Source organism: Chrysochloris asiatica, unplaced genomic scaffold (assembly GCF_000296735.1).
Source record: "Chrysochloris asiatica unplaced genomic scaffold, ChrAsi1.0 scaffold00019, whole genome shotgun sequence".
Classification (NCBI taxonomy): domain Eukaryota; kingdom Metazoa; phylum Chordata; class Mammalia; order Afrosoricida; family Chrysochloridae; genus Chrysochloris; species Chrysochloris asiatica.
The window spans coordinates 21,129,548-21,153,959 of NW_006408537.1; the positions used below are offsets into that span (position 1 = coordinate 21,129,548).

The window sequence follows — 24,412 nt, forward strand, 5'->3', positions numbered from 1 at the left end:
TACAAATATTTGTACAATCCAATTTTTAAAATATTTGCACACTGATGCATTGAATAGTAGTTCTTGATTTGTTGCTTAATTGAATGAAAACTTTTTTTTCCTGCCATCATAACAATATGTGGATAAAATAAAGACTGGTTTTATGATCACACATAACTAATTTCATTGATATCCTTTAACATTTTACTTATTATAGAACTCACATTATCCATTACTTTGTTTCTTGACTTATAACATATAACCATAATACTTGAATCTAATCACAAAGGTTGAAATATTATAAGATTAAAATTGTGAAATATTTTCACTAACTTTAAGCTTAAAAATTTTACTGCTAAATATATTGCATACATGCATAGCTATATGTGAATATTTTTTAACCATTGCCAAAAATTTGGTTTATAGAATAATGATTTTTCAACCTTCAAAGAGTATTCTTTACATGTAAAAGGACAAATGATGAGACATGACTTTAAATATTGCTCAAATAGTCATCCAAGAATACTTCAAACAATAAATATTCTTTATTTGAAGTAATCTGTTATCCCAGTTACTGCACCTTTAAGGCATATATGCATTATCATCTGCATCTCTGGACACATAGTGCAGACCTATAAAACAGTAAATTATCCCTAATGTTGCTCCTGAAAGCATGGCCCAGTGCTTGTTAGACAACAGGTTGTGATGGGTCCCTCACAGAAATAAAGAATTTGTGTTAGAATGTAAAATCAACATCTCTTTCAAGCACACATTTCAGTTCTGCTGACATTTTGTAACAGAAATTTCTCTATGATAAAATTGTGTGCTGAGTTAAATTTTGGTGCAAGTTCTTTCTGTCCAGGAGCACCATTAACAACCAGTTTGTAGACCAGATGCCTTGAGCAGTACTGCAAGGCATTTATTAATCACCAACCCCCAAAAGATGGACAAATGGATTATCATATTATTTCCATTGGATTATAGTTCAAGGGCAAATAAATTCTAAATCTGACCTTGAAAATATAGTTAAATTGTGCATTGATATGTATAATCAGTGAAATAAAATTCTCAAAAACACCGCATTTGTGAAGTTTTTCAACAACTAAATGGTTGGCTTAAATAGTTACTACTAACTGCAAGTTCTGAAATCAATTTTAGAATCTATTGCAAGCCCAATGGAGGTGCATTAAACAATAAACAGTAGACTTTGAAGCACAGAGTCTGAGTTTTGAGCCCACCAGCCACTCCACAAGAGAAAGATGAGGCTTTCTGATCCCTTGAAGATTCAAAGCCTCAGAAACCCTATATAAGGTCACTATGAGTAGGACCCAACTGGACTGCACTTAACAACAACAACAAAAGCCTAATGCCAGAATAGAGTGAGGAAGAGCTCACTATTGACTTTAAATTTCCTCAAAACACAACTTTAAATAAAAACACAAATTAGGCTTAGTTTTAATGTGACATTTAGCTAGAGAAAATTAATGAATCCACACATTCATTGACGTTTTAGGCCCCTATATTACTATCTTTTTGTGCCATAAAAATTTATAGAAATCTTAAAGTTATTTTTCTCTATGTAAAGTAAAAATCACTTCCCTTTTCTAGATCAGCGGGAAAATTATGTGCAAAGACTTTTAGTAAATTAACCCAAGATGAATAGCTATTTTAGAAAGAAAAGTAGGAATTACACTAGGCATGAATTATAAATGAGTGCCAATGTTCAACACAAAGAAAATGGGATGTGCTGAAACTCTGAGAAGTTCACATTGTCCAGCACTAGAAATGGGACCTGCAATAAAAAATTGAGAACAACGGCATCAATGTATTCCTGCTCACGAAAGACATAAAGTAAGCTTAACAATACATTTTGCCTCCTCTCCCATCATAGCGCAAAACCTTAGACTGGCTTCGAGAGAATCACTTCAAAAACCATTCTTGTTGAAAACTGCTGACTAGACCTTCATAGCAACCATACCACAGTGACATTTGTGAAAAGCAGCTTTGCTAATGAGGTTATAGCAAACTCAGCTCTTGCATCAGCATTTGGAACATCTTGTCTTTAAATTTATTTTTCTCTGAAGTGTTATCTTTTGATATTCTGTCACATTTTTACATTAAAATTTTTCTTGCATGTCATAATGTCAGACCAATATAATGCTTTCTATGAGAACATTCAAGACAGTATTTCATGTTTGTTTGTTGTCTTGCACGCAGGTGAATCTGGTGTGGAAGAGTGGTCCCAGTGGAGCTCATGCTCAGTTACTTGTGGTCAAGGGTCGCAGGTGCGAACCAGAACTTGTGTATCACCTTACGGGACACACTGCAGCGGCCCATTAAGAGAATCAAGGGTTTGCAATAACACTGCCCTCTGTCCAGGTAGTGTTAGCAGCAACTACAACTGTGGATGTTATTGAATTATGTCATGCTACGCATTTGGAACAATTTGTTATTTTCATATGAACTAGGTTGAGGCATTTTAATTAGAATGGATGAGTGTAATTCTTATTCAACCATGAAATTTTCTTATGTGTGTGATCATTTCTGCATTCAGAGCAGTCAAGAAATTACATAAGTCACTCTTCTTCCCCTTGCACCACAAGTATGGGATTCAAATCTCTGTATGTGCTTCTAAAAGTATTTAAGGTTGAAATATCTTTCCTGCATTTTAAATGGGAACATGTCCAATTTTATGATTTAGGAATCATGTGCAATTTGCCAGGATTACTGCCAGACTCTCCCTTTCTTTCTGGGTCTGATGCCTTGAAGCTGAATAATACTTTATATTTTAGTATTTCCTCAGTTTCTTAAATTTCCTATCCTCATACCTACAGAAGAAGTACACAGTAGTTACTAGTTTCTCTTCACTTAAATATACACATAATTTTGGTCATTCTATTCTTGTTTTAGTAGTACTGATGCATATCTATCTATCTCTATCTATCTTTCTATTTATCTCTCTCTCTAATGTGTATGTGTGTGTCTGTCTATCTATCTATCTATCTATCTATCTATCTATCTATCTATCTATCTATATTAATATGTCTTTTAATCTTAGTAGTTCATGTTGTTGAATTATAGAGTATAAAAATAATTTTGTGAATTATTTTTTAATTTTGTTAACAAGAATATTTTATAATTTAACAAACAAAAATATAGGATAAGTATTCTTCTATGGGAAAATGGAACTATTTTGAGATACATATATATATATTATTTATTATAAAATACTTTGTGGTAACTATTTTGTCTTGCTGTTTGCCCTGGTAATAAATATATACTTTTTTTCAATCCTGAAAACAGGGACAGAAAATAATTTAATTGAACAAATAGTGCTTTTAACATTTTCAACATCTTTCTAAAATAATACTTTAAATTCCCAGAAAGAATATTAGCTTAGAAATCAATAACCAACTTGTAACACTGTGAAATCTAAAATACAGTTGTCATTTAATTAGTGAAAATGATTAAAGGAAAGAACAAATGGAATACTAAAGTCACTTTCCACAAAATATGTGAAATGGTAAAATTCGAGTTTATTTTTATTTGAATTTTAAAGGGAAATGGGCAAAATCTGGAAATATTTTTGGTTGTTACAACTTGGGGGTGTGGTGGAGTAGATCGAGGTGTGCTACTGGTGTGCTAAATTAGTAACCCTTCACACATACATTTCAAATTTCAAAAAAAAAGCTTGTGTGTTTTTAAATCAAACAGCATAATATGTTGCTTCTAAGGACTTCTGGTATGGCACTGTGGATCAGCACTGGACTGACTGTGAACCACAGAGCCAGCAGTTCAAACCCACTAGCTGCTCCTTGGAAACCCTATACAGAGTCACTATAAATTGGAACCAACTCGCTGGCATTTAACAACAACAACAACAATATTGATCCTAGGATATCTGGTCTTTTTCAAAACCGAAAGTTTGACATTATGCCCACTTCAATTGCTCTTTTTCCTCAGAGTAGAAAGTAGAATGAGAAAAGGAGAAAACTATATCACACAATTTTATTATTGTCTGGATTTTGATGAATAGTTTTGCAGTCTACTTTCAAGGTTTCTCAGCCACAGCACTATTGCTATTTGGTCCTAGGTAAGTGTTGTGATATGCTGTCTAATGCATTACTAGCTGTTTAGCAGCATCCTTGGCCTCTGCCCAGTAGCATACCTCCATCTACCCCACCCCACTCCCAAGTTGTAACAACCAAAAATATTTCCAGATTTTGCCCATTGTCCCCTTCAGGACAGTATTACCCCATTTGGGGAATCACTAGTCTTCTTTATACATATTTTAATCCTTTATATGGGTGCGGAACCTTTTTTATGTCAAAATTTATAACATCAGACCATACAAAATTATCAGCTTAAAAATTAGCCTGCTATATATTTGGTCAAACATTTAATTAACTCACCCTGAGCATAATGGTTATAACTGCAGTTACGGTGGCAGGGCCAGACCAAATGATTTTGAGGGTCAAGAATTGTCCACCTCTACTTTAGAAGGAACTTATATAGTCTAAGGAATGTTTTTGAGTTCTTCTTTGTAAATGTCAGTTTTCACATCTATTTATTTATTTAAAAATACTTTTTTACATAAAGATTTATTTTATTTATAGCCCAATCGAAATATATGAGAATTTATATATATATTGAATTCAAAATCTGATAGTACTATATTCTGTGTATTACATATTCTGCACTTCACCTAAAAACAGCACAAAGCAGAGACTTCATTATATAGCTCGTCTCTAAGCCAAAATGAAAAACGATTTAAATAGATTAATTTGATTTAACTTTTTAGTACATTCTTTTTCAAATGGGCTGAGTACTTTTTCAGATTTTAGTACTTTACTGCAAAATGCAAAACTTATGCAATAATTTTTCATTTAAGTGAAAAGATCTAATCTTTGAAATAAACCCTATGAATAGCATTGATAAACATTATGAGGCATGTGATGTAATCATACTAATTCAACTATATCTAAAATAAATTGATAATAATTTTGAGTTCTTTTAAAATGAGAATATGCATATTTTATTGTGCTTTAGTAGACATTCCTAATGAAATGGATTTTTTGTGTTCTTGTTCTTTTAAAATGATGTGATGACTCCTGAAATTTTACCATGTAAAAACAAAAGGCTAAAAAAATGTATTATGTAATTTACTAATTTTTCAGAGGATTCCAGTTTCATAGGTTAACTAAATTATAAAGGTTAATCAACAGTTTATAGACTAATAAAGAAAAATCTGCCAATTTATTAAAAGTTTTTCCTGTGATATGCAGTGCTTATAAAGAAATCTGATTTGATAGAAGTGTAAATGAACATTATGAATGTTATACCCTATTAACATCCACTATATGAAATGGGAGAATATATTATACATAGAGTAATCCTGGTAAGTGGAAATAAATGCATGAATTGGTTAAAAAATACATTTCATATAAGATGCATCCTCTTAAATTACTTTAAAATATCCAGTTATAGTTAATTACATATAAGAGAACTTCAAAAAGTTCCTGGAAATGAAGTAAAAAGGTAGTAGTAGAACTCTTTCATGAGCTTACTTCATGAACTTCTATTATCTTTTAACTTTCATTTTCCACAAACTTTTTTGAAGCCCCCTCACCTGTATTATGCATTTGTGTATGTGTGTGTGTGTGTATTCTAGCTTCTTAGAGTTAAATACAGACCATTTATTCTTATAACAATAGGTACAGATAGACTTAAAGATCATGATTTTCTGGAATATTCATGGACAAAATTAAAACATTTTAATTTCTTTCATTCTTTTTCTATGTATTATTCAAATGTTTTGCCAACAAATTTCACATAATTTAAAATAATTTTATTGAATATTTATCAAATTTGGAATATTTGGATATTTTCACAAACCACTTCTGGCAACTCAATAAGATAAATAGAAGAGAATGAAGTACCTCATACTTAAAGTATCATATGTATATTTTTGAAGTAACAACTTAGTCAGCAAATGCATACTTTTTTTTAATAGATAAACTGTATTTACATGCTGAAATCCTCTGCCCCTTGATTTGGACCTTTGCCAATATTTACATTGAGGAGGACAGGAAGGACCTTTTTTTTTTTCCCTTTAAAATTTCACTCCCCTACTTACCTAGTAGGTGCAACATATTGTTGTTGTTAGGTGCCATCAAGTCTGTACTGACCCATAGTGACCTTATGCACAGCAGAAAGAAACAGTGCCTGATACTGGACCAACCTCACTATTGTTGCCACACTTGAGTCCTTTGGAGCTGCCACTTGGCCAATCCATCTTGTTGGGGGTCTTCTTCTTTATCTCTGACCCTCCACCTTACCAAACATGATATCCTTCTCTAGTGACTGGTCCCTCCAGACAAAATGTCCAAAGTATGAGAGACAAAGTTTGACCATCTTGGCCTCCAAGGAGCACTCAGGCTGCACTTCTTCCAAAACAGATCTGTTGGTTCTTTTGGCAGCCCATGGCACTTTCAATATCCTCTTCCAACACCATAACTCAAAAGCATGGATTCTTCTACGGTCTTCCTTATTCACTGTCCAGCTTTCACATGCATATGAGGTAATTGACAATACCATGGCTTGGGTCAGGTGCACCTTAGTCCTCAAGCTGACATCTTTGCTCTTCAACACTTTAAAAAGGTCTTGTGCAGCAGATTTGCCTAATACAATGCGTCATTTGATTTCTTGACTGCTGCTTCCATGAGTTGATCCAAGTTAAATGAAGTCCTTGACAAGTTCAATATTTTCTCTGTTGATAAGAATGCTGTTTATTGGTCCAGTAGTGAGGATTTTTGTTTTCTTTACATTGAGATGCAATCCATACCGAAGGCTGTGCTCTTTGATTCAGCAAGCAAAGTTGTATCATCTACATATTGCAGGTTGATAATGAGTCTTCCTCCATTCCTGATGCCACGTTCTTCTTCATATAACCCAGCTTCTGGGATGATTTGCTCAGCATACAGGCTGAATAAGTATGGTAAAATAATAATATCCTGTCGCACACCTTTTTAAATTTTAAACCATTCAATGTTTCCATGTTCTGTTCAAACAACTGCTTCTTGGTCCAGGTACAGATTCCTCATGAGCTTGTCATCATCTACACCACCAAAAGCCTTTGCTTAGTCAATAAAGCATAGGTAAACATCTTTCTGATATTCTCTGCTTTCAGCCAAGCTCCACCGGACATCAGCAATGATATTTCTCATTCCACAGCCTCTTCTGAATCTGACTGGGACCTCAGGAAGTTCTCTGTCAATGTATGATCGTAGCCGTTTCTGTATTACTTTTAGCAAAACCTTACTCACATGGGATATCAAAGATACTGTCTGATGATTTCTGCATTCCATTGGGTCACCTCTCTTTGGAATGAGCACAAATATGGATATCTTCCAATAAGTTGGCCAGATAGTTGTCTTCCAAATTTCTTGGCAGAGATGAGTGAATGCCTCCTGTGCCGCCTCACATTCTCGAAAGATTTCAATTTTTATTCCATCAATTCCTGGTGCCTTGTTCTTTGCCAATTCCTTCTATGCACTCTGGACTTCCTCCTTCAGTATCATTAGCTCTTGATCATATGCTACCTCTTGAAATGGTTGAACAGTTGGTACAGTGATGCTGTGTATTCCTTCCATCATTTCTTGATGCTTTCTGCATCATTCAATAATTTGTCCAGAGAATCTTTCAATAATGAAAGTGGAGGCGGCTTAATTTTTTTCTTCAGTTCTTCCAGCTTGAGAAATGCTGAGTGTGTCCTTCCTTTTTGATTTTCTGATTCCAGATTTTTGCACATTTTTTTATAATATTTGGCTTTATCTTCTTGAGCAAATCTTTGAAATTTTCTGTTCAGCTCTTTGACCTCCTCATTTCTTACATTTGCTTTAGTATCTCTACACTGGAGAGCAAGTTTCAGTATCTCCTCTGACATCTATTTAGACCTTTCCCTTCTTTCATGTCTTCTCAATGACTTTTAGCTTTCTTCATGTATGATGTTCTTGATGTCATCCCACAACTCTTCTAGTATTTTGTCTTTAGTGTTTAATGTATCAAATCTGTTCTTCAGATGATCTCTAAATTCAGGTGGGATCTATTCATGGTCATATTTTGGCTCTCGTGGACTTGTTTTTATTTTCTTCACCTTCAGTTTGAATTTGAATATAAGTAATTGATGGTCTGTTCCACAGTCTTCCCCTGGCCTTGTTTTCACTGATGATATGGAGCTTTTCCATCATCTCTTTCCACATATGTAGTCAATTTGATTTCTATGTATATACCATCTGGTGAGGTCCATGTGTATAGTCGTCTCTTATGCTGTCTAAAGAAGGTATTTGAAATGAACACATCTTTGGTTTTGCAGATTTCTATCATGATTTCTCCAGCATCATTTCTATCACCAAGGCCATATTTTCCAACTACTGATCTTTCCTCTTTGCTCCCAACCTTTGCATTCCAATCACCAGTAATGAGCAATACATCTTGATTGCATGTTTGATTGATTTCAGATTGGAGAAGTTGATAGAATTCTTCTATTTCATCCTCACTGGCTTTAGTGGTTGGTGCATAAATTTGAATAATAGTGGTATTTACTGGGCTTCCCTGTAGGCAGATGGATGTTATCCTATCACAGACAGCATTGTACCTCATGATGATATGGATATGTTCTTTTTGACAATGAATGCAACACCATTCCTTTTCAATTTGTCACTCCTGGCATTGTAAACCATGTGGTTGTCAGATTCAAAATGGCCAACACCAGTCCATTTCAGGTCACTAATGCATAAGGTACCGATGTTTATGCATTCCAAATTGTTTTGGGCAACTTCTAATTTTTCCATATTCATAGTTCATACATTCCATTTTCTGATCTTCAATGGGTGTTTACAGCTGTTTCTCTTCATTTTGTGTTGTGCTCCATCAACAAATGAAGGCCCCACAGGCTTTTCTCCCCTGGGGTTTACTCTATTTGCGTCATCACAGTCAGCTCTACTTGAGGATGCAGCTCTTCCCCAGTTGCATTTTGAGTGCCTTCACACCTGAGGTGCTCATTTTCTGACACTATATCTGACAGTGTTTTTCCTCTGTTCATAAGGTTTTCAGTGACTAAATATTCAGAAGTAGTTTGTCACTCTGTCATCCTAGTCTGTCTTCGTCTGGAAGCTCATCTGAAACCTGTCCACTATGGGTGACCTTGCTGATATTTAAAATACCAGTGGCATAGCTTTCAGAATCACAGCAACTCACAAGCCACCACAATACAACAAACTGACAGACAAGTGGTGGCAATATTTTAGACATCTTAATTTTAAACTTCTGCTAAAACCAGAGGTTTAGCATCAAGACAGGAGCTTTTGAATCAAAAAGACATTTGACTAGACCTTTAAATTTTTATTATTTACAGGTTACTTTTTGCTTACTGTCCCCAATATTAAGAATTGAATTGAGAGTAATAAGTTGACAATGCAGTGAAGGGATCTAAACTTTTTCCTTGACAGATTTTTGCAAAAGATATCAGCATTTATTCACAACACAAATTAGGTTTTTTTTGTGTTACTTCTGATGAAGTTTGATTTCATGGTGGTGGCGTATTTGAAATAGCATATTCTTAGGTAGATCATTCATTCTCATTCGAAACTTGCATTTATTAAGAGGATTTCCAGTTCTATTAAGTTATTGGGAGAAGAATGGCAACTTCTGGTTTCATGACCATTCGTAAGAGATCTTCATATTTACCATATGAAAACAGGTTAAAAAAAAAGAAAAAGAAGGATGTTATACTAGTAGATACAGTGTCTAAAAGTATTCTTTTAATCATAGAATGTTGCTTTAAAAAGCATTTATTTTCTCACATGTGAAGTTAAAAATCCTTTAAAAATATGTTCCATTTATTACTAGATTTTTTTCCACCTCATTTTCTGAAAACATAGAAGTCACTGATCCTGAAACTTTACAGGTTTTGGGATAATTAAATTGACCCTTATCTACTTAAAAGCAAGTTTAATTCCAGAAAATGTTCTATACTAACTTAGCTGACAGTATTTTATCATGTAGGAAGAGGATGTATTTATATTCAAGAAAAGAAATTTTTAAATTTATTACCTGAATAGTTGTGTTCAAGTGCAGAAAAGGTTCAAATGCTTTTCTATTATTTTAATGAATTTTCAAATCTATTTTTATATTTTATGGAAAATAAGAATGTTAACTCAATTATCTTGATGCCTGTCTATTTGCTAAAGTTGTTTTTCTTTGTTATAAAGTGAAAAAAAAATCATTTTATCTCTCTGCTTTTGTTATTGAAGCTTGTTTGCTTTATTACAGTACATGGAGTTTGGGAGGAGTGGTCACCATGGAGTTTATGTTCATTTACATGTGGTCGAGGCCAAAGAACGAGAACAAGGTCATGCACACCTCCTCAGTATGGAGGAAGGCCATGTGAAGGACCTGAAACACATCATAAGCCTTGTAATATTGCTCTTTGCCCAGGTGAGTATATTCTGCATTTGTTAACCTGGATACTAAGAGTATAATATTCATTTAGTAACTTTGAAAAATGTATTCATTGGTTTTAGAATTTTTTTGTTGATCTTCAAATTTACCTAGCATGATTTCCTTCTCCAGGGATTGGTCTCTCTTGATAAGACCAAAGTATGAGAGACAAAGTCTCGCTATCTTGGTTTCTAAGGAACATTCTGGTTGTACTTCTTCAAACACAGATCTGTTTGTTCTTCTGACAGTTGTGGTACTTTTAATATTCTTCTCCAGCACCTTAACTGAAATGCAGAAATTCTACTTCAGTCTTCTTTTACTATTGTCCAACTTTCACATGCATATGAAGCTAGTGACAATACCTTGGCCTGGATCAAGGACACCTTAGTCTCAAACTGACATTGCTGTTCTTGACCACTTTCAAGAGGTCTTCGGCAGCAGATTTGCCTACTGCAATACATCCTTTTATTTCTTGACTACTGCCTCCATGGGTGTTGATGGTGATCCAAGCAAATTGTAATCTTTGACAACGTCAATGTTTTGTCCATCTATCATGATGCTATTTATCAGTTCAGTGGTGAGGATTTTTGTTGTCTTTACATTGAGACACAACCTATACTGTAGACTGTAGTCTTTGCTCTTTATCAATAAATATTTCAACTCCTCTTCACTTTCAGCAAGCAAGGTTATATCATGTGCATCTTCATCCTGCAGGATGTTAATGAGTCGTTGTTCAATCCTGATGTAATGTTCTTCATATAATCCAGCTTCTTGGGATATTTATTCAGCAAAAATATTGAATAAGTATGATGAAAAAATGCAACTCTGGCACACACCTTTTCTGATTTTATAACATTCTGTGTTTCCTTGTTCTGTTTGAATGACTGTCTCTTGGTCTATAGACAGGTTCCTCATGAGCATGATTACGTGTTCTGGAATACCCGTTCTTCGCAAAGCTGTCCATAGCTTGTCATAATCCACACCGTTGAAAGACTGTGCATTGTCAGTAAAGCACAGGTAAACATCATTCTGGTATTCTCTGCTTTCAGTCAAGATCTATCTGATATCAGCAATGATATCTTTCATTCCAGCTCCTTGTCTAAATCCAGCTTAAGCCTTTAAGTTCCCTGTAGATGTACTATTGCAGCCATTTTAAATTATATTTAGCAACATTTTACTTGTGTGTGGTATTATTGATATTATTTGATAATTTCCACATTCCATTGGGTTACCTCTCTTTGGAATGGGCACAAAGAAGGATCTCTTCTAATCAATTGGTCAGGTCTTCCAAATTTCTTGACATAGATGAGTAAGCACCTCCATTGCTGCATCAATTTGTTGAACAATTTTAATTTGTATTCCTTCAATTCCTGGAGCCTTGCTCTTTACCAATGTCTTCAGTGCACCTCGCACTTCTTCCTTCAGTACGACTGGCTGTTTATCATATGCCATTTCTTTAAATAATTGAACAGCATCCATTTCTTTTGGGTACAGTGACTGTGTATTGCTTTCATCTACATTTGATGCTTTCTTCATCACTCAATATTTCCCCCATAGAATTCTTCAATATTGCAAGTCAAGCCTTGAATATTTTCTTTAGTTCTTTGAGCTTCAGAAATTCTGAGTGTGTTCTTCCCTTTTGGTTTCTTAATTCCAGGTTTTTGCATGTTTCACTATAATATCTGTGCTTGTGTTCTCACGCTGCCCTTTTAAATTTTCTGTCATCTCTTTTACTTCCTCATTTCTTTTATTTGATTTAGCATCTCTATGCAAGAGCTCTGGTAGCGTAGTGGTTACGAATCTGGCTGTGAGCTGCAAGGGCAGCAGTTCGAAACTACCAGCTGTTCCATGGGAGAAAGATGAGGCTTTCTGCTCCCATAAAGATTTACAGCCTCAGAAACCCTGTACAGGGTTGCTATGAGTTGGAACCAACTCCACGGCACATAACAACAACAACAACACGCTGGAGGGCAAGTTTCAGATTCTCCTCTGTCATCTATTTTGGTCATTTCCTTCTTTCTTGTTTTTCTAATGACCTTTTGCTTTCTTCCTTATGATGTTCTTGATCTCATCTAACAACTCTTGATCTCAGTCATTAGTGTCTAATGCATGAAGCCTGTTTTTGTGATGATTTCTAAACTCAGGTGAGACATATTCAAAGTTTTATTTTGGCTCTCATGGACTTGTTTTAGTTTTCTTCAACTTCAACCTGAATTTGCATATAAGCAATTGATGATCTGTTCCACATTCTTCTCCTGGCCTTGTTTTGGCTGATGATATCTCTTCCCACAGATGCAGTCAGTTTGATTTCTGTGTATTTCATATGATGAGGTCTATGTGTATAGTAGTCTTTATATTGTTTAAAAATATATTTGCAACGAAGAAGTCTTTGGTCTTGCAAAATTCTCTCATACAATGATCTCACACCTTGTTTCTATCACCATGGTCATATTTTCCAATTGCTGATCCTTCCTCTTTGTATTCCAGTCACCATTAATTATCTATGCATATTGATTGTATGTTTGATCAGTTTCAGTCTGAAGAAGTTGGCATAATTATTATTTGTGTAGTGTGTCTGAAAATTGGGAGTGATATTATTGAGGAGAGGTGAGCAGGAAACCAAGAAAAAAAGAGAATTAACTATGATTCATTTATTGGCTTATAAGCTTATTTCCTCCTTATTTTTTTAATACTAATTGTCATATTATGGGAAGGTGTGTGTGTATGTATTGAATATTTTTTGGGGTCATTGTGCTGTGTTTCTCTTATCTTACCAAATTCAGAGCTCTGGCTGTTGTTAAGTGCTGTCAAGTCAGCTGTGATCCAGAGCCACCCTGTATAAGATTTTCTAAGGAGTGACTGGTGAGATTGAACTGCACACCTTTCTGTTCAAACTGACTTTACAGTTCAGAGCATTATCCCATATCACCACACCAGGACTTCTGCTTGAAAGTGTCCACCTTTTCTGTTTTCTTTGAATTTTCATTGCAGTCACTGATTGAGCATAAATGTTACAGTTGTATTCATTGAGGTAATTGAGGTCAGGGAATTTCTCTTTCATTTCCTGTTTCTTTCCATGTAGCTTTTTACCTAATTTATCATTGCTGTTGTTAAGTGTCATTGAATATGTTCTGACTCATAGCGACCCTGTATATGGTTTCGGAAGAATAGATGGTGGGTTTAAACCACTGATCTTACAGTTATCAGTCCAATGTTTATCCGATAGTGCCACACAAGGACTCCTTTTACCTGGATGTTGTTGTTGTTATTAAGTGCCATCCAGCATGTAGATATCCAAATTTCTAATACTCATGCTGGTTTCCTTTTAGGACCATTTCTATGTCTATTTATTATTATTGTGATGTAGTGGAGAGATCTTAGACTTTTGCAATATTATACATTTTAAAATTTATGTCAATATTTAGCATCTATGTCATTCATTGGACCATTAGTTTTTTCGTGTATTAAATGAAGATGATGGTAGTACTTCAAGGTTTGTATGAAAACCACATGAGATTTTATAGAGAACTTAGTAACAAAGTACTATAATTATTTTTATCCTTTTATGTCAGTACCCTTGAATCATAGACCATTAGTATCTTTGTGCAAGACTATCTATAGTTTCATACATTGTGATTGTTATTCATGATATATGGTAGGAGAGTGTTAGAAAGGATTTAGTAAGGGATTTAGTCATGTGCTAGATGACTTTGTGGAGAGTTTAAAGAAGAAGAGTTTGTTGTAAATGGAACACTTTGAGGAAGGGGAGCAATTATATGGTTGAAAATCTTAGGAGAATTTCTATAGGAGGAGGGAAGACTAGAAGTTGTGGCTGTCGTGTGCCATGGAGCTGAGTCCAACTCACAGTGAGCCTATAGGAATGACTAGAAGTACCTAATAGTTATCTAGGCGGAAATCTTTTTTTGTTGTTGGTTGACTTTTAATGGGAATTGTGTGAAGGTTTACAGACAAGATTATCAGTTTTAAATTTTAAAAAGCATACACTTCCCCAAACAACAACAACAACAACAAAAAGAGGGAACAGAAACAAATACTATTGAATGATGGTGCACAGAGGACTTTGTAATCATTGTAATGAAACGTGAGTGTAAAGCCAATGTTCTCCCATGTAAACGATCACTCAATTCACAATAAAAACTTAAAAAAAAAAAAGCATACACTTTTCATCTCATGATTGCAATCCCTTCCATGCAACAATAATTATATACCTTCCTCTCGGTGGTTTCTATATCTGTTCCACCCAACTTCCCATCCCCTTTCAACTTTGTCCTTAGGTAAGTGTTGCTCTTTTGATTTTGAATGATTGACAGTTCTATGATTCATAGTGAGCATACCTTACTAGTTTTGTTGTCCTCCCTGTATACCTATCTACTGCTTGGTTGAAAGTTGGGCCATGAGGGTGAGTTCCTTTTGAGACTTGAAGGGTGATCATGGGCAATAGTCTCAGGTTCCTTAAGTCTCTTTCTGACCAGCAAACCTAGTCCTTTTTTAAAAAACATAGTTTTGTTCCACATATTATGCTGCTCTATCCGGGACCTTCTAATGCCATCCCTTTCAGAGCAGTTGGTAGTGGTAGCAGGGCACCATGTAATTCTTCTGGTCTCAGAATTGTAGAGACTGATGTTCACATTTTCCATTAGTTCATTGAACTAATTGATTCCAAGCTTCTTCCATGCTCAACACTGTCCTTCTTCTGCACATGAAGAGACCAATAGCTGCTGCTTACATGGCCATTAATGAACTTTTAAGACCCCAGACCCTACTTATCAAAATAATGTAGAATATTGTCTTTGTGTACTATGTTATCCAGTTGATCATGGTATCCCCTGATACTATGATCCTGCCACCCTCCCCCAGCAACTTATTTAGGCTGAAATCTTTGTGAAAACAAATTTCCAGGCCTTTTCTCCCATAGAGTGGCTGATGTATTTGAACTGATAACAGCCCTATGTTTAACAATTGTGCCATGAGGGCTTCATAAGAAAGCAACAGTCTTTCATATCAAGTGAGAGAGAGGAATGTTTGGTATTGTGTGGGTTTCACTGTGACCCTGTTTTGTCTGTGCTTAAACAAAATTATGAAGTGGTCTTGGTTATTTCTCACTTTATCATGTTCTTAAAATGACCTTGTCTGATGTTCAAGTTTTCTGGTATGGTTGATGTCCAGCAAGAAAACATCTTGGCATAGCTGTGAGTACTAGGCAAGCCGCTAACAATATTATGGTCTAACTGTGTCAAACCAATTCCCAGTATCACCTTTCTGGTGACTCCTCCTCTCGAGTTATTTGATCACTTTAGACATTTCTGTTTTAATTTTTTTTGTTGTTGCAAATACTTAACTAGAGAAATAAATTTATGATATTACGATCACTTTTGAGTCCTGTTCCTTATCTACTTTAATCATAGACTCAAAGGGATTCTGCCCTCACTTTACATTGGGGAAAGCACATATGGGCTTGTGCTTTATGTGGGCTGAGCAGTATCACATTGGGTGTTATTTGACAGATGTGTTTTATAAACTGGAATTCCCCTAGAGAGATGCTGCCAAGTTGTAGCCTCCAGGAACTTTTAAACACTCTTAAAACAATAAGAGAGAAAGGGTCATTTAAACTTAGCATCTCAAGAACAGAGCTTGACCCAAATATCTGTTATCTAGAGCAAGAGGCTTTCGGTTGTATACCTAACATTTTTATCCATAAACATCTATGGAAGGGTGTCTTGCTGGGTCCCTCACAGGGATCCCTTATGGTGAGGACAGTGTGTGGGAAGACGCTTAACATGTACTCTGACCTTGATTCCGAGGTCACTGACTGTCTCTGAATGAAAATGTTATCATTTGAAACTAACATGCTTCCACGTTAACCTGTTCCTTAATGAATTTGGATGTTATCCTGTCAAACTTCTCATTTATTATAGTTATTGGTGTAAGTTTTGTGTCATTTTATATTTTTTGCATTGTTTTATTGATATTCCAGTTTTCATTAATTGTGTCTTTTTTAATCCTGGCATGTTTTTTTTCATATTTGTTATTTTTTCTCACTTTAACTTCTTTACAGTTTTTACCAATTTTTTGATATCCTTACTATAATAACTTACTTTAATTCTAATTTAATAAAATGATGTTGCATTTTTATTTTCCTTCTTTTGTGATTTATTTTTAAATGGCATGTGGGAAGCTTATATTTATGTCCTTCAGCATATTCCAAATGTGAGAGATTGGGCTCTTTTACATTTCAGTCTTGTACCCTAAAAGAGTCTTTTAAGTTCCTTGTATGCTGTATACTCAGAGCAAATCTGAAGTCCCTCAGGTTGTAATTACATTCCAAAACTTCATTACCATCAAGTTGATTCTGACTCATAGATACCCTTTATAGAGTTTCCAGGACTGTAAATCTTTATGGGTGATAATATTGTCAATTCTGTCCCATAGTGACCCTCTATAGGGTTTCTAAGGAGCAGCTGGTGAACCTGAACCACCGACCTTGCAGTTCAAACAACCTGGCATTCTGACATATTAGCCCACAGCACCACACCAGGATTGTTGCTGTTGTTGTTAAGTGCCGTGGAGTCGGTTCTGATTCGTAGCGACCCTGTACAGGGTTTCTGAGGCTGTAAATCTTTATGGGAACAGAGAGCCTCATCTTTCTCCCGCGGAACAGCTGGTAGTTTTGAACTTCTGACCTTGCAGTTCACAGCCTGATTCCTAACCACTATGCTACCATAGAAAGATTGTTGTTGTTGTTGTTGTTAAGTGCCATCGAGTCGGTTCCGACCCATAGCGACCCTGTACAGGGTTTCCGAGGGTGTAAATCTTTACGGGAGTAGAAAGCCTCATCTTTCTCCTGCGGAGCGGCTGGTAGTTTCGAACCGCTGACCTTAAGGTTCACAGCCCGATTCGTAACCACTACGCTACCAGAGCTCCTTAGGTAACGTCAAATCCAAGAATCAGAATTCTTTCCCCACCTCAATTCCTACTTATGTCTGGCGGTAAGTCAATCAGAAACAATAAACAAAGCATTTACCAAAATTACAATTGAACTTTCTAAAATATTCATTACTTTTTTGGTACATAATTTAACTATGATCATGGTTATCTAAACTCTTCTATACAGTCACTAGTTACTGAGCAATTCATGACAATATACTGAAACATTATTTTCTTTAAAATATTATCACAGCACTAAATTGACAACTGCACATAGGAGACAAGTTTTAAATCCATGTAAACTCAATTGCAACAGCATCTGGTGTGGTGCAGAACCAACTCAATGGCACCAACAGCAACTATAACGTAACGAAAAGTAAATTTAAGGAATCTAGGATTTAGTATTTGAAATATTAATTCTTTGGGGTCCAGAAAATGTAGGAAATTGGTCCACTGAAGAAACGTTGTTACTATTGCAACATTGGTATAAAAGGAAGCACATTGCACTAGATAATATAGACTGATCTATTAGCATACTGTTGTATTTAAAAAACACCATTGCTAATCGAAAGGTCAGTGATTCAAACCCACCAGTAGCTCTTTGGAAATCTTATACATGGTGGCTATGAGTCAGAACAGACACATTAGTACTTAACAACTATAACAGCTATGTGAAAAATCAAACCTGGATGTAGGACTGAAGGAGAAGCAACTTTATACCTGCCTTGAATGTCTAGTTGAGGATGAAATAAAAAGAAAAAGCAGTCCCAAGATGGGTAGTTGTAAAAAATAAATATTAGAAATATCATATGTTTTTATTTTAAAACTACTCAATATATATCTCTTAAATATAATGCACATATCCACTTTACTATCAGAAACCCTGTGCAGGATCACTATCAATCATACTACTTAGCAATGACAATATCCAATAGTTTGTTATACTTAACTATTCCAAAATAACAACTTTTAATTTTGTTGTTGTTGTTGTTAAGTGCTGTCAAGTCAGTTTCAACCCATAGTAACTCTGTATAGGGTTTCTGAGGAGCGGTTGGTGAACTTGAACCTGACTTTGCGGTTCAAACCAATTTTGCAATCCAGTGCATTATCCCACAGTACCACACCTTCATAATTCATTCTCCTTTTCCATTATTTTTCATTTGGTAAATGACACAACCATTTCTTAAGGGCTTAAAGCTGATATCACTATAGTTAGGCATTGGGCTGGCAATTATGTGGTCAGCAGTTGAAACCCACTATATATTCCATGGAAGATAGATTGTCAGTGTTGGAAACCCTACATAGGGTGGCTATGAGTCAGAAGTGACTCAATGGCTGTGGGTAGGACTGATGTGTTTAAAAAGACCATATCAATCAATAATTTTTAAAAAGAATTCTGAAATATCAAATTGAAAAAAGAAGCAAACACATAGACACACTTAAAAATGATGTCTCACATTTGACACTTAAACAGTTCTTTAATTTATATGCAATGGAATATTTTTAATTAAATTAATACATCCCTTTCCTTTCTGATGTCTCAATTTTTCATTTTCTTAGTAACTTGAACTTGACATACTGAGGAAATATATGGTTTTCCCCTTTTTTTAAAAAATATATAATTAGTTTCTTATTCAGGTCAAATTTCTCATAATGTCACAGGTGAAGATCAATAAAAGGAACTTAAAGTTCTCAGTACAAAATGAAACAGCCACACAGACACACACACACAAAAACCCCAAAAACATTCTTGATGCATTTTCAATTTTAGTTTATTGTTATTTCTTTTCCGTAACTGGCTTTGTAAACAAACCTGTTTAAATCTAATATGCATGGTTTGGTGATGTTTAGGGTCATACTGAACATTCAGTGACTTCTGATATATTCAATATTATTAACTCAGTCTTGAATTCTAGTCAAACTATGAAATGTGTACTGAACAACTAATATGATACATTTTAATATGACTTTGGAAGTTCTATTTTTAATTTTACTAATGGTGCTGCTGATTTTTTCCCCCTGGAAGCATCTGATAAGTAAAACACCTCACAAATAGGTATCTTCCTTCTACTTAATCTCTTTTAATCAAGGTTTTTTCTTGTTCCTCATAGATAATAGAATCTCATGTCAAATTAATCTCTCTGATTTCCACATTTGACTGGTACATTCCTGACTCCACATATTCTTGGTTGGAAAGACTTATCTTTTCTTCTGTGCCAGTGAGTGTGTAACTACTGAATTAATAATTTTTTTTTTTAAATGCTGAAAATTTACCTCAAACCAAAATCCTTAAGGGCATTATCTATTTCTTTCTTCAAATCATTCAGCATTTGATAAGATTGATATAATTTAATCCAAATTTATTATTCTGCTGTTTTCTGACTATTGTCTTTAAATTATATATCTGCGCATCCTTTTGCCAAATAGATTGTAAGGTACAGGACATGAACTTCATATTCTTAATACCTTCTCAGAATGCTTAGGACAGTGAGAGTTCAGAATGCAAACTCAATGTGTTTGATCTTTGAAAAGTAAAATTCTGAAATGAAAAATGGACTCATCTATAAAAAGAAAATTGAGAAGTATACCACTTATAATGTTCTTTGGAATCACAAGTAGTTTCTTTTTTATCTGGTAAATAGACTACACAGTCTGTACTTTTAATAAAGTGAGATGCTAAAATTATATGGAATGATTTAATTGGCATTTTGTGATTTTTTTTTTTGTAAGTAACTTGTGTGGCCCCATAGGATAAACACTTGATTGACCACAAGGTCGGTTTGAACTGCAAGGTCGATGGTTCAAACTCACCAGCCACTCCTCGGAAACCCTATACAGGCTTGCTGTGAGTTGGAACTGACTCAACAACTATTAACAACAGCAACAACACATACTTATTTAGTGACCTTGCTTTAAACAGCTACATGTAAGGTCTGAAAATAGATTAGAAAACAAAAGGAAGTACTTATTCAAGTTTTGCCTAGATTTCTCATTTCTTTATTTGAATGACTTTTCACAGTCACATTAGTTTATGTTAGAAGTTGGATTTATGTTGAATTCTCTTTTACGTGTCATGAAATTGACTAAGAATCATAGAAAGACAATGGAAAAAGTAGACCACCATATATATCAATGTATCTATAACATTTATATTCTGTTTTATGAATTCTAAGTCTGGTAAAAAAAATATTGTTGTTATTGTTAAAAATATTGGGGAGGGGTTTATTCATGTGCTCAATAGTATTCTATGGTTTGTCAATACTGTATCCATTGTCTAAATTATCTAAATCTTGCTATAATATATCTAACATGATTGTTTTTTAAGTAGATATCATCTATCTTCTGAAAGCCTAAATGTTGTATGAGTCATTGTCATAGTTTACTAGAGCTGCTATAACATAAACTTCGTAAGTGAGAAGCTTTAAAGAAAAGAAATTTATTTTTTCACAGTGTAGGAGACTATTCATGTGGATTCAGGGTGCTGACTCTAAGGGGAGACCCTTGTTTGTCTATTTCAGCTAATGGTAGCCAGCAATCCTTGGAATTCCTTGGCTTGTAGATATATATATATATATTTTTTTTATCATCAAATAACATCTGTTTACTCCCTATATGTCCAAGGGGCTTCAATAAGTTTATGTTGTTGTTGTTGTTGTTGTTGTTGTTAGGTGCCATCGAGTTGATACTAACTCATAGCGACCCTTTACACAGCAGAATGAAACACTGCCCAATCCTGGGCCAACCTCACTACTGTTGCCATGCTTGAGCCCATTGATGCTGCCATTCTGCCAATCCATCTTGCTGGAGGTCTTCCTCTTTTACTCCACCCCTCCACCTTACCAAACACGATATCCTTCTCTAGCAACTGGCCCCTTCTGACAATAAGTCCAAAATATGAGAGACAAAGTTTGGCCATCCTGGCCTCTAAGAAGCACTCTGGCTGCACCTCTTCCAACACAGATCTGTTGGTTCTTTTGGCAGCCCATAGCACTTTCAATATTCTCCAACACCATAACTCAAAAGCATCAGTTTTTCTACGGTCTTCCTGATTCACTGTCTGGCTTTCGCATGCATATGAGGTTATTGAAAATATCATGGCTTGGGTCTGGCACACTTTAGTCCTCAAGCTGACATCTTTGTTCTTCAACACTTTAAAAAGGTCTTGTGCAGCAGATTCACCTAATGTAATATGTCGTTTGATTTCTTGGCTGCTGCTTTCATGAGTGTTAATAGTTGATCCAAGAAGAATGAAGTCCTTCACAACTTCAAAAAGCTCATGGAAAACTTCAATGAAAAGATAATGGATAATGGGTGAAACTTTAGGAGTATTTCATTCAGGGGTTAATTTCCTCTTCATCTATGAACCTGTGAAATTTAGACTGCCAATCATTTGTTTCTAAAGTACTGTTGTTGAATAGGTACTGGTATACATTTCCATTACAAATAGGAAAAAAATTAGAAGGGAAAACAAGCACCAAGCAAGTAAAATTTCCAGTAGAACAATTTATATTAGCTCTCTCAGCTTAAAAATAATCTTGTTCTTTGGAGCATCTAAGCAGTGACCTTGCCCTCCAGACTCTGGATGTTATTGTCCTTACTGTTTTGATTCTAAGTGGAGGTCCATCAGCCCTGGGCTTTAGCTCCACCTTTCAGGCCACTGTGACAGCAAATCTGCTCCCTTATCCTTGGATGGCCCCATTCTCCTAGTACTCATGAACAGTGATTGTAGCTTCCTGATTCTGGCAGTCCCATTTTTCTGCACCTTGTACATAGCAGCCCTTTCCCCTCAGCTTTGAGTTTCAGTCACATGTTCTTGGCCAAATTGAATGGCAGTCCTGTACTTTGGTATCAACTAAGTGAAGATCTGACATTTTTGAAACCTAGGGGGCCATTGCTCTATACTTGGACATCCTAGAAGTTGAAGCCCCACTCTTTGAAACCAAGGCAGCTCTGTTTACTGAGCTCCTTCCAACAATTCTGTTGAACTCAGGGCAGCTACAGGGATGGTTATTTTATTTTCTTCAAGGTCAACAAATGTAGCTCTGATGGCCTGTTTCTTTTCAGTCTTTTTCTGTCTCCTTCAGTCTAAGCATATAGGGATTATTTTGTGGTAGTTGGTTTAATTACAGGTTTAATCTCTTTTACAAAAGAATATGTAGTCATGTCCTCAGTGAATATCTAGGACACATGTCCTTAGTTTGTACAACAGAATTTTCCAAACCTTCAAGTTTTGTTTTCATTTTGCACAGTTCATTTTTAAGCCCATCTCATTCTTCTCACATTTTACTTTACTCAGCAAGGAGAAACCACGTGGCTCCTTTAAGACACTAAGACATCTTTTCAGCTAAATCACCAAGTTCATCATTTACAAGTTCTCCTTTTCACTAAACATTTGAACATAATTCAGACAAGTTTATTATCATTGCATAAAGAGCATCATCCTTCTTCTATTGTTCAATCACATGTTCATTTTTTTAAAGCCTTCACTTGAAGAACAATTAACATGCACGTTTCTAGCAATATTCTATTGCTGGCATTACGTGGGTTCTCTAAGACAAGAGAGATTTTTTCTGTAGCTCCCCTTATTTCCTTTGAGAGCTAATCACAGTTGCCCTTGACATTCATAATTTTACCAATAATCTTACCAAGGCAATCTGGGCTTTTACTAGTAGGCACATTCAAACACTTCCAGCCTACCCATTAAACCATTCCAAAGCCATTTCTACATCATAGGTATCTGTTAGTGCAGCATCCCACTCATCCAGTACCAGATCCTGCCTTAGTTATCTAATGCTACTATAACAGAAATATCACAAATAGATGGCTTTAAGAAACAGAAATTTATTTTCTCTGAATTTAGGAGGCTAGATGTCTGAATCCAGGGTCCAGGCTCCAAGGGTCGGCTCTCAGTCTATGTCAGCTTTAAAGGAATTCCCTTGTTTCTTTGGACTTCTGCTTATGAGTGATCTTATGTGGCTTCAAGATGGGCTCTCTTTTCCCATCACTACTTCTTTCTGAATATTGTTTAATGTGCTTTATCTTTCAAAAGAGATTGATGTAAGATACACCCTACACAAACCCTGTTACAGAAACACAGCAAAGATACCTCATTTCAAAATGGGATTCTAAACACAGGTACAAAAGTTAGGATCTACAACATATGTTGTGGAGTGGGGTGCATAATTCAATCCACAACAATTCTGTGTACATAAGTTTTGCTATAAGGTTTCTGTTTTAGAGTGGTCATATTTTGAAGGAGTAATTGAATCAAAAGAGGTATTGCATAAAAGGACATAAAGATCAGAACATAAAGTGATATTAGTTTTGGGTTGGGGTACATTAGTAGTAAAATCTGATACCGATATAACCTTCCATTGTATTCATTCATTCATTTTTTAAAATGTTTTATTGTGAATTATGTGATAGTTTACATGGGAGAACATTAGCTTTACATTCATCCTATCGTATATCATTTCATTGCCATGGTTACAATCCCTTCCATGCATCATTAACCAACCGAAGGTTACCCTGCAAGCCTGCCCACCCCCAGTTGTCAGCACACAGTCCATCTCCCTCTCTGGGTCTAGGGCCCCCAGCCACTCCATCTCTCCACGTCGTCGTCTCTGCCTCCATCTCTGGCATCACTGCTTCTCTGGGTAGGGTCCCACACTCCATTCTTCTCCCTTGATGGTCCCAGGGACCTCTGCTCCTGGACTGCAGAGTCAACCACCCCCCTCCTTTTGCCACAAAACATCTACCTTTACATTTCCAACCCTCACAGTTAGTCCTGATAATAATTATTCACCATTGTACCACACGAATCCTATCCCCATATCTTTTCATCAGCCCCACCCAGACAGATTGAATACTACTCAGTAGAGATTCTACCATCCTCAGTGCCCTCTGGATCTAGGCTCCCTCTTGAAAGCTTGTAAGCCAGTCACTTCTTGCCTTTTTGAGTAGCCAATATCCAATTTTGGGTAGCCAA

At 35.5% G+C, this 24,412-nt stretch overlaps 1 protein-coding gene across 1 annotated transcript in view; it reads left to right on the forward strand.

Annotated features, from left to right (window-relative positions):
* BAI3 (brain-specific angiogenesis inhibitor 3) overlaps nucleotides 1-24,412 on the forward strand; it is a 1,099,520-nt gene that overhangs the window by 427,302 nt on the left and 647,806 nt on the right. The window contains exons 4-5 of the mRNA XM_006835746.1: nucleotides 2,197-2,358; nucleotides 10,312-10,476. Coding sequence (XP_006835809.1) covers nucleotides 2,197-2,358; nucleotides 10,312-10,476 — 327 coding nt within the window. The remainder of the gene's footprint in view (nucleotides 1-2,196; nucleotides 2,359-10,311; nucleotides 10,477-24,412) is intronic.